This window comes from Mixophyes fleayi, chromosome 2, assembly GCF_038048845.1.
Source record: "Mixophyes fleayi isolate aMixFle1 chromosome 2, aMixFle1.hap1, whole genome shotgun sequence".
Lineage (NCBI taxonomy): Eukaryota > Metazoa > Chordata > Amphibia > Anura > Limnodynastidae > Mixophyes > Mixophyes fleayi.
Window position 1 is genome coordinate 329,627,737 of NC_134403.1, and position 12,245 is coordinate 329,639,981.

The following is a 12,245-nucleotide window of genomic DNA, read 5'->3' on the forward strand; positions in this document are numbered from 1 at the left end:
TGCCTTAATAAATCAGGCTCTTATTATACATAGGCTGTTAGTAGTTGTGAAGACTTTACATGGGTTATGAAATAGAAGTGCAAATTGTGTTACAACAGTCCACATAGTTGTATGTTCAGCAAAATACAATAAATCTTGTGAGGACATAGGACAATTTTTAAACCATGGGATCTGCAGCCTGTGTATTATATGTAACACTTTTACTTATTACTTCTACTTATTGTTACAAGGTCCTACAGTGAACTGGGAGTGAGGAGCAAAACAGGTATATTAAAATGGTATAAAAAAGATCAGGCATAGGGCTAGATTTACTAAGCTGCGGGTTTGAAAAAGTGGGGATGTTGCCTATAGCAACCAATCAGATTCTAGCTTTCATTCATTTAGTACCTTCTACAAAATGACAGCTAGAATCTGATTGGTTGCTATAGGCAACATCCCCACTTTTTCAAACCCGCAGCTTAGTAAACCTAGCCTATAGAGTGTAGTCCACAAATCAAAAACTTTCACAGGCACTTGGCTGCTGGACAAATGTACAACAACCCTGGTATTATCTATGCCAAACATCACTACAATTCCAAGCATGACCTGAACATGAACATAATTTATTATATTTTAATTACTTGTTGTCAATACATTTTAACTTGCATTGCACAGAGAATATAAACAGATAGTGAGGAGTCCAGAAAGAAGCATGCAGGACATGCAGCATTAATCATGCAGTCAACTGAAAACCAGTAACAAGATATTTAGTGCACAAGCCGTGCTTCAACATTGCCTGACCCTTTCTGCTTTAAGGAAATTTCTGCTTTAAGGAACATGTGTGAGTCCCCTCCTACTGGCGGAGCCTGTTGGAGTATTTGGGGCCTGATACTCCCCTTGTACTCGTTCACAGTGAAGACACTAGTAAACATGGCTCTTCATAGCAGCACAATGTTTGACTGCATTGTAATAGGTGCTGGAATCCAGGGCTCCTTCACTGCCTATCACCTAGCTAAAAACCAAAAGAAGACCTTACTACTGGAACAGGTACGTGGGGGAGAATTGATAGTCAAAAGTAATTTCCCCTGCACAGTGTGTAGTGGCATTGTCAGGATCTCTATGTATGAACTGACACAATATCAGATCACTGACACATGTACAGTATGCAGAGATACAGTAGTGTATTACTGAGGCTGTAACAAATCTTACAACTGTGAATCGACTTATTAGAGAATAACAAGTAGAAACTGTGACCTTACTTCACTGCTTTGGGTGTTTACTTAGAATGTTGAACTTTGGAATTTTGTTGCAATTCATCAAACAGAGCTGACCTGCCCCAATACACAGGATATAACCCTGTGTTTATATATCAGCACAATATATTGTCATTAAGCTGTACTAACTTGTTGCTATTATATACATATATAGTTACATATACTATACCAGTGATGCCAAGACCTTACAGTTTATGTACTATGTTTAAGTTACTCTTTTCATAAATAATTCTCTGCAAACTTAAATTAGGTCTTTTTTGTATTTTTCAATATATTTTTCATTAGTGTAAAATTGATCATATATATATATTTATGTATCCTATCTATATTTTAGGAGCATATTTAAATTAATATATATACACAAAATATTGGTACTGTTCATCTTGCGCAATTTGCGGCGATTTAAACTTGCCCGTGTTTAGCCATTTTCAAACCAATACTTCTTTCTGTTTGGTTGCAATCAGATTTGTTGTTTTACATGCAAAACTTGCGTGATTTTGATCTCACTAACATTATAGAAAGCAAGCTACTTGCTTATTTGAGTTGATAGGGGTTTAAGGAACATATAGAGAGCAAGTGACAGTGCAGGAGAGAGATTAGTTTGTGGTAAGGGGTGTGGGAAGTGAGGTTTGTGTATTTTTTTGTTTGTTTAGTTGCCCTTGTTTGTCTTATTATCTGTGTGTTTATTAATATATTTTTTTGTTGTTTTTTGCTGTTTACTGTATTTCCCTTGTCCTTGGTTTGTGAGTGTATTTGTTTGTTTTGTATTTCCCCTGTGTTTTATTTGTTAGTCTATTTGTTTGTCTTTCCCCTGTGTGTTTGTCTGTCAGGATGGTGAGTGGCAGGAGATGTGAGGAGGCTAGGAACAGTGGGGAGGAGGAGAGAGAGGAGCTAGGAGGTGAAGCGGAGCAGGAGGAAGAGGCACGCCCTTCTGCCGGAAAAAACAAGTCCGGGCGCATAGTGCGCTTTAGTTTCCAGGAAAATTGTGCCCTCATACACAACTTAGTTCCTGTGTATGAGAGGATTTGGGGAGCCTTGCTGCAAATACCAATTTTGCACATAAGAAGCAGCCGTGGTCAAAACTATGTGATGCTGTTACTGCAGTGGGCCCCATTAAGCGCACCATAGAAAACTGCCACAAGCGCATCAGCGACATAAAGCGCAGAGTGAAGAAGAAGATGACTGAGAAGAGGCGAGCAGCTCATCCCTATTGAGCTCCTTGAGGGAATTAATGTGCGGGAGACCGACAGACCTGTGTCACAACCAAAGACTGGTGAGTACTGTATAATGGTGCAAATGTTTATCCTTTATGTGGAAACGGTAATCCAGCAGCATGTAAACGTTTCATTTTTCACATTGCCAACAGAAGTCTGAGCATTGTAAAAGTTTTTTGTTTTGTTTTTTTAGGGTGAATGTTTTTGTTCTAGAAAAAAATATTAATATTAGAGATGAGCGGGCTCGGATTCCGCTAATCCGAGCCCACCCGAACAGTGCGGATTCGAACGGGATCCGAGTACTGTTCGGATATTTTCGGCGGGCAAAAAAATGAAAACAAGGCTCTGTCGTCCAAGTCTCGCGTCGAATCTCGCGAGGGGTGGGAGGGAGGGCCCAGAACAATTCCATCTTGTACCTCTTTTTTTGGCATTATGTGCTCAAGCTACCTCGGTGCAACCTTTTGGCCTAAAAACAATATTGTGAGGTGTTCAGAATAGACTGGAAATTAGTGGAAATGATTGTTATTGAATGTTATTGAGGTTAATAATAGTGTAATAAACACTTTTTATGTTTGTTTCAAAATAAATCCGAATCCAAAACCTTAAATCCGAACCAAAACCTTTCGTCAGGTGTTTTGCGAAACAAATCCGAACCCAAAACCTCAAGCAAATCCCAATCCAAAACACAAAACACGAGACTCCAAAAGTGGCCGGTGCACATCCCTAAATAATATCAAACCTTTCAAAAGTTTCTACACACAGCCTCCACCGAAAAGCAGCACCAGCAAATGGAGTCGCAAGCCAGGAGGATTATGATTCCTTTGTAGGTAAATCCACCTACGTTGCAGTGGTGGTGACACAATGCTATTATTCTTTTCCCTGTAATGACAAACACCTGTAATTGCTTTTTTACCTGATAATGTTTATTAATGGTTTTATTTTATTTTTTTTCATTTTCTAGGGAACATCACAAGGAACGAGGGAGGCCACACCAGAAAGAGAGGCAGTGCAAACGTGGAATTGGAGGACTTCATAATTCTACAACCCGTCGGCACACTACCAGAGGTTGGGGAGCCTGTGTGGGCTGCACACAGTCCACCAATTTCCACACCCAGCCAACCTCAACCTGCTCCTGTCCCCATTTTGGCAGTTTAGCAGGAGAATTTGGTGGAATTCCACCAGGACTCCCTGAGAGGTATTCAGTGCCAGCTGACAAAAGGGTTTAAATGCTTCTGCAATATGCAAGACACCCAAGAAAGGATGCCTACCTCATTGGAACGAATAGATGCCAGCCTGATGCAATTAAACACAGGACTAAACAACCTAACTGGAGCTGTGCGTGAACTCTTGGGAAATTTGGTCTCGGTGTATGGCCAATTATTTTCACGGCTGCTGGTGCCCTCATCTGTTGGCAATACGGTCAGCACAACCCCAAGTCTGTCATTACCCACTACTCCTTTAAATAAAAAATTATTTGTTTTGTATTTATGGCAAAGTGCATTTTTTATTTGGCAACACTGTTATTTCTGTTTATTTGCATTTAGTTTAATAAATGTTTTGTTTATGACCACTAGTGTTGTTTATTTGGGAATTCTGACTACACTTATATTGTTTTTATCATTCAATAATACCTAAAATGTATATTTCAACAAACAAACATATACCCATAAAAAAAGTTAACGGTGTTCGCGTATGATGTTCATAATAATATTGGTTATACAAGAATTTGATAAACAAGGTAACATGTAATTACACAACAATTACACTTTCTTTAAGACCATTCTCTCCTGAAAAATAGGTCTGGATACTCCTATCTGACCTGCCTCACCCCTCTGTATTATGTACATCAGCTGCTGGAATGAGCTCACCTGGTTCGTTACTGTATATTGCCGGTGTCGGGGTATACTTTGGTTTAGGGCCAAATTATGCACCACAACACTATATCAGCCACCTTAACGGGCATAGAGAAGCACACCGTCAGATGTATCAAGCCACATGAATGTAGACTTCTAAAGGCCAAAGGTAAGTCCTATCCTCACTCTATAACAGAGGTGCAATAAACCAGGATTGACACCCATATCCAGATTCACCTTCAATTCAACATAAATACATGTAGATGATTGCAACACAACATAAAAACACCAAAAAAATTAAAAGCCCACGTGGTCTGCGCAGCCTAAGAGAAGCCTGGTGCTGCGGATGTTCCTCTCTCCCTATCTGTGCTGACTCCAAATCAGATGGTGCTCCAAAACACCCAACAAGACTTTTCTACAAAAAACAATTTCAACCACCCTCAAAGTAATGGGCATTTGGGTCCCTTTCTTCAGTCCTCATTAGCCTACATAGATCAATGGCTGATATATTTGCTAATCATACCTGTAAAATGCAGAGGGTTGTAGAAATGTGTACTTTAAATGGTGACCCCCATCTGGAAACATTAACTATGGCCACATCATACAAATATAATTATTGCTTCACTGGTGATGAAAAAGTAAGTTACTATAATAAAATAAATTTGTTATAAAAGCTCTTACATATATTCTAAAATTACATTTGGGCCCCTAATTTTTAAAATAAATTGCCCCTGTAAGAAAATTCCTAATAATTTTTGCACCTCTACAACAAAAAAGTTGGTTTATTTAAACTTCCATTGTGCCTCCTGCTATAGTAACATTGGCCTGCAGTGTAACAGCAATGTGGTTTCTAATCTCGCCTGTAGAAAGCAGCGTGTTGTATCTGCCAAATTTGAATTCAAACTCGGCCAAGTTTGAAAAATCGCAGCTTCATACATTTGGTGATTTAGATAGCTAGCGTGGCAAAACGTCAGGGCTGCGACTTGTATCGATTTTGAAACAAACACTCTTCTGGCGATTTTACATCAAATCGTTGTTTAATAAATTTGCGATTTTAAACGCGCCCGGGAAAATTTCTGGAAATGCAAAATCGCAGCTTGTTCTATTTACCCCCAGATCAGTGATCTTCTCCTCCCTGATGCTAGAGTCTGGGATTGGTCTTCTTTGCCAGGGATCTGCATATTTATCTCACCCTGTCCTCCGCCTTCCTCTTTCTGAAGAAGAGTCTTAGAAACTGCAGTTCTTTTGGTGGTTCAAGTGGACGTGATCATTCTTCATGCTGCAGTAAAATGTTAATTGTAATGCTGGTTACACAATAAGTGTAAGAGGGAGCCAACCACGGAAGGTACTTGCTGGATTGCCCACAATAATTATTATCAACAACAAATTACACAGCAACGTTTGATCAGAGTAATTCATCATCATCATCATTTATATAGCGCCACTGATTCCGCAGCGCTGTACAGAGAACGTATTCACATCAGTCTCTTCCCCACTGAAGCTTACAGTCTAAATTCCCTAACATGCACACAGACAGACAGACAGAGAGAAACTAGGGTCAATTTTGATAGCAGCCAATTAACCTACTAGTATGTGTTTGGAGTGTGGGAGGAAACCGGAGCACCTGGAGGAAACCCACGCAAACACGGGGAGAACATACAAACTCCACACAGATAAGGCCATGGTCGGGAATTGAACTCATGACCCCAGTGCTGTGTGGCAGAAGTGCTAACCACTTAGCCACCGTTCATTCACATGAGTCCCTGCCCCAGCTTACAATTGTAGATTTCTACTACAGACACACACAACAGGGCCAGTTTAATGAGAAGCACATTAACCTATCAGTATGTTTTTGGACTGTAAATCGGAGCACCCGAGACAACACAAATATTAGGAGAACCAGAACCTGTTTAAGGCTGCCCTTGGCTCATACTGCGGAAGCGCCCCTCACCTTCCACAACAGGCTAATATGCCCCCATCCATAATGTATAATCTGGCTTCCTTCACCCCTCCACCAATGTGTACATTTGCATATTTTAGAAATTTTGTTACACTTGGCTCTCAAAACAGGTCACGGCGATCTTTGTCACTCATTTCATTTTCATTAAAATGGGAACTGTATAAAACAGCACTGTATTAGTCAGACGTGGCACGTGGACCAGTTTTTTCTTGCATGCCAGAGCTCCACAAAAGCCTCACTAAAGCAACTAAAGATGGTCGAAACATAGCTAGAGCACATGCGCAGCAGGTCCGTTACAGCCATCTTTGGCTGCTTTACTGAAGCAGCTGCCAGGTTTCCATTGTGGAAGGAAAGATGCAATCTCCTGCCAGGCAGCCTCCACTGCTTCCGACCAGACCAACATGTCTGGACAAGTCTTTTTAAGGAGCTCAGTGTGAGTAGCTGCGCTAGTGACAAAATTCAAAAATTCACCATAAAACGACGATCATACCCTACTAGACCCAGTAAAGCTCTCAGCTGAGTCTTCCACACCAGTTTAGGCCAGTCTCTGACTGCCTCCATTTGTCCAATTGGAGTTTGACATCATCCTGTCATACCACATACTCCAAGTACTTGGCATCTCGCATGGCCAATGCACATTTCCCAGGACTGGTAGTCAGATCCACCACCCTGAGTGATGCTAACACTGCCTCCACCTCAGTTAAATGTGACTTCCAGACCTGGGAGTGAATAACTATGTAATCTAAATATGCAGCTGCATACTCCTGGTGCGACATTAAGAGAGAAATCATTGCTCTTTGAAAGTGGTAGTAGCCCCGTGAAGCACAAAAGGCTGAAATAATCCATCTGGGGTTGAAAAGACCGTTTTAGCCTTGCTGATGGAAGGTAATCTGCCAGTAACTTTTGATCAGATCTAATGTCGTATGGCACTGTCTGTTTTCCAAGTTTTTCACTACCTCATTTTTTCTGGGCATAGGGTATGTGTCAAAACGTGAAACTTCGTTTAGTTTTCTAAGATTATTGCAGAAATGAATACTCCCATTTGGTTTGGGTCCATTCCAGTTGCGATTGGATTCCTCAATGACATAGAGGTTCAACATTTATTTAATCTCCTGTCTCACAGCTATACGCCAAGGTGTAACTATATCAAATTCTATCAGTGGGGTACGTCTGGGTACCTCAGAAAACACAGCAAGGTTTCTCTGAACCATGTCCTCCAGTGACAGATTGTCCCTTACGGGAACTTTGGTTTCTTGCACCACAGCGTTTATCAATGTGACTTCTGGCTTCTCCACCTCATGCCATGAACAACATGATATGTCGGGATTGGTTTCTACCTGCCTTTCTGCCTTACTTTATAATTAACAGGTCCCACAGCCTCAACCAACTCATATGGCCCCTGCCAATGAGTGAAGAGATTACTCTATTGTGTGGGTACCAGGATACAGGATAAGAACTTTGTCACCAGGTTGGAAAGTCCAATATCATAGTTCTTTTTTGTCTTGGTTGCACCTCGTGCATATGCTGCTGTACCAAAGAGGTGATCTTCTGCAAACTGTTTTACAACTGGTAAACAAATTGAATCACATTGGGTTCATTGGGACCCTGTTGCTCCTAGCCCTCCTTGAGAACATCCAAAATGCCTCTTGGCTGTCTGCCATACAACAATTTGAAGGGGTTAACCCTGTGGATCCTTGAGGCACCTCTCTCACTGAACATTAAATAGGATAACAACACATCCCAGTCCCATGTTTCCTGCACTACTCTCTTCTCACCATATGCTTGAGGGTTCTATTAAAACATTCCACTAACCTGTCAGTTTGTGTGTGGTGTACTGATGTGTGTATTGTTTCTTCCCTTAACAACCAGCACAGCTCTTTCATGAGATCGCATGAGATCGGACATAAAGGGAGTACCCTGACCGGTCAGGATCTCTTTGGGGTTACCCAACCGGGTACAGTACAGAAGGAGTTCTTTTGCTATGGTACTGTATTTTATATTACGCAAAGGTATAGTTTTCGAGATTCCTGGTGGCATAATCCACTATGACCATCACGTACTGATGGCCACGGGCCGATTTTACTAATGGACCTACCAAATCCATAGCAATACGCTTGAACAGAGTCTGCACCACGGGAACTAGCAGAGTTTGGTAATGCGGCTTCGGACATGTTCTCTGACATACCAGACATGTCTGGCAAAATGTCTTTATCACCTCGTACACCCCTGGTTAATAAAAGCTGAGTAATATACGCTCCTGGGTTTTGTCTTCTCCCAAGTGTCCCCCACACAAATCTGAATGTTCAGCTTTAAGTACAAGTGGTACAAGGATTTGTGGCACCCTTGATTGCTCTACAATTTTATCTAGAACCTTTGCAATTCTATAGAGTAAATAACTTTTCAGAATATAATGGGCAATACCTTCTGCAAGTATGTCGTCCGTCTGTATCCTATTTATCTAAATGATATTTTTATTAACATTCAATAAGGTACCATCTCCAAGCAAATTGATTTCAGCCAAAGTCTCTCAGTGGAAACAAGTTAGATAACCCGAGGTCTCGTTAACAAATGATGGCAGGAACTGGATCTGCATTGAAACTTGCGAAGATTGCCTTTGTCTTTTCCACATCCATTTAGCTTATGAAGGTTTATTTCCCTGAACAGAACTCTGGTTCAGGTTTTGTGGCAGAGCATGACACTTCTCCTCAAGCTTGTCCGCCAAGACTGGACCTTCAGCCGGTGATTTAATTGCCGAGGTGTCCGGCCGGACTCACTCATGAAGGATCTGTTTGAACAGTGGAAAGTCTCCAAGTATTAAAGGGTAAGCCAGTCTTGGGGCAACTGCCTCTATAACTGAGCACGAACCGGCAAACCTTTAGACAGGCTCCAGTCATGATAATGTTGGGTCTCGCTCATGCTGGTGATTCCAATCCTCGCCAGGATAGCGGTTTTCAGCTGCTGATAGTTACCAGCCTGGACTTAGTCCAGGTCTATATAGGTTCGCCGAGCTTCCCTTGAAATAGGCAGTTAGATGTTCAGCCGAACTCTCAGGTGGCCATTTGGCTTGGGTGGCGGCAGAAGTTAATTTTTGTAGCGTGGGTGCAGCTGGGACCTCCCTGAGCAATCGCCTCACGGAGAAGACTGATATTCTCCTCCTGTGCTGCTGCCAAATTCACCAAGGCTCTTATTAAATCTTCCACTTCCACAGAAGTTTGAGCTGGGAAGTGGAATCTGGCTACTTTCAGCATTCACATGCTCAAACAGCACAGGTTTTTTGGGGTTTTTTTTTTGGACCACTCCCAACTTAATTCAATGAACCAGCAGGTGTGGCACTACAATAACCAGCAGTTTTTACAAACTTGTTTTCTTTGCAAAACACACAGCTTCTCCACAGTTCACATTTATTCCATTTTCCTATAACACAGCATTTTTTTCCCCACAGCAACTGACAGCTTTATAACAGTTTTGTTATTTGATAGTGGTATTAAACTCTTTTCAATCACCACTATTGCATCTGGTTGGTTGTAATAAAACATTATTAAATTTTTCTTTAAAATTTTCTTTTTACTTTGGAGAACAACTATTTTCTCTTTTATTTGAAAATTCATTTCACTGTATGACTCTTCCTGCCACAATTTTGCCCCTGGAAAAATCTTGCACTCCAAAAAACCTTACGCCTTAGGCTGCAGCCTAGTCATCTAATGGATAATTGGGTTCTAAAGGGGAACATACAAACATCATGTAGCTAACTGGTCAGACTCAAACCCAGTGCTGCGAGGCAACAGTGTTAGCCAATGTGAATCTGTTCTGATGATAGTAGTGGGATACTGGTGTGCCTTGCAAATATATATTTGGGTATTTTTAGTTCAAAGAAAAAAAACGAGAACACATACAAGGAGGGTAAGGGAACTAATGTTTAACAATCACCTACATACAGAAGAAGCAGATGTTTTGCGGGTGGGACAGTAGTTATTGCAATGCAACACAGTCTATCAATTAATTAGTAACTAGAGACATCATTGTTGTGTTTAGTTCTTAGTGCAGTGGTTCCCAAACTTTCTCAGTTCGAGGCACACTTAGTGTCCCCATAATTTTTTCAAGACCCCCCCCCCCCCCGCCCAAGCCAAAATAACCACCAAGTAGTCCCCTGTCTTGCTTATCACCAGCCTTAGCCGCGGCACCCCTGTGAGATCGCCAGGGCACCCCAGGAAGCTTGTGAGCAAATGTCCTAGTGGATTAATAGGCTACAACCCACATTGATATCAGTAGTTTCTAGTGAATTGATAAGATAGATTATCATGATTAGGGGGTTTAGCCAACAAAGTCGCAGCTTAAACTGTATGTTAGTGGCTGGTACATTTTAAGGAGAATATTGGTCCAGTTCTGTACTGAAGAGGAGAAAAATCTTCTTCAGCTTTCGTACAACTTACAGTGCTATAATGACTTCATATTCAATCACACACACACAATGATAGAAGTCTCAATTTGCTATCGAAGGCTACACAAGTGCTTGAAAGTGAACTGCAGGGGATGCTGGCACTGCAGTTTATCAAGACCATTTGCACTAGTACACACCATGTGATCAACCCTTCTGCATTTCATATTCTGTGCTCATGAACCGATCTATAATTCCATGTGTTACCCTGGACCACTCTATTCTGAAATGTCATATGTATCGCATCTAATGAAATGACCTCATTAACAAGAACAAATGATGTGTTGCTATACCCAGATTACCTCTGTGCTTCATTTGAAGAAAGTCTTTTCTTTATAATGGAAATCATATTTTTCCTATTTTTGGATATACAGTAGCTTTTTTTTTTAACTTTCTGTGCGGAAGGGATCAGATATTTTTAGATTCCCATTTTCAAAAGATTAATTATTATTGAGCTTGCAGACCAAAGTGAGGAATAATTCTCCAAGTGTATTTTCATAGTTAATATGAAAGTGTAATGGTCCTTAACAAGTATTAGAGTTATATTAAAGGCTGTTTCTTAGATTTACGTCTTTCGTGAAATAACTCTTTTTGGCAGGGCTATCTTTATCATCTGTTTTAATGTAACATGTTGTTTGTTTGTAAAATGATTCCCTTTACATAAGGTCTCCACTTAAAACGTCATGTTTAGCTAACATATCCATCCACCCAACTGGTAGTAGTTTCCTGGGAGCTCAATGCTAGACACCTGACCACTTTTCTGGATAACCTACCCCATAGTTGCCTACTCTCCCGGAATGTCAGGGAGACTCCCGAATTTTTGGGAGTTCTCCCGGACTCTCGAGAGAGCAGGCAAAAATCTGGAATCCAGCTGTCACCATTGTTCAAGATGGTGGGGGGGGCTAAACGCGTGGTCACGCCCCCTCGACGAACCACCCTCCCGAACAGCTGCCTTCAAAAGTAGGCAAGTATGACCTACCCTACCAGCATTGCAATGGTTTTGTGTCACTGCGATGATTACATAAAGAAGGAGTCATCATCAGCATCAACATTTATTTATATAGCGCCAGCAGATTCCGTAGTGCTTTGCAATTGGGAACAAACAGTAATAAAACAATACTGGGTAATACATACGTAGAAGTAAGAAGGCCCTGCTCGCAAGCTTACAATCTATGGGAATGGTTCCAATAGCACTGTCACTTTCCAACACTGACACACTGGACATAGCTGTGGCTGTCCATTGACACTTGTGCTAGAAACTGTAACACTAGTTGGGGGGGATGTTAGATTAAAACCTAACTTCACCTCCAATGTACAGCACTGTGTCATATGCTTGCACTTTATAAATAAAAGATAATATGTGAGTATACCTCACTACAATGTTCCAGCATTTTCATATTTCTTTAATTTAAGCATATAAATTTTTCCTCTCTGCATAGCAATAAATATATCATAGTGAGGAGGTTAGTTTGCAGGGCCCTGAATCTACATAGAACAGCGTGACTGGCTTTCAGTCTCCTAGGCAACAGA

At 41.1% G+C, this 12,245-nt stretch overlaps 1 protein-coding gene across 1 annotated transcript in view; it reads left to right on the forward strand.

The window, feature by feature from the left end:
* Positions 1-856: 856 nt before the first annotated feature.
* PIPOX (pipecolic acid and sarcosine oxidase) overlaps positions 857-12,245 on the forward strand; it is a 55,541-nt gene continuing 44,152 nt past the window's right edge. Inside the window, exon 1 of the mRNA XM_075196841.1 lies at positions 857-1,026. Within this exon, the coding sequence (XP_075052942.1) occupies positions 910-1,026 (117 nt within the window). The 5' untranslated portion in view covers positions 857-909. The remainder of the gene's footprint in view (positions 1,027-12,245) is intronic.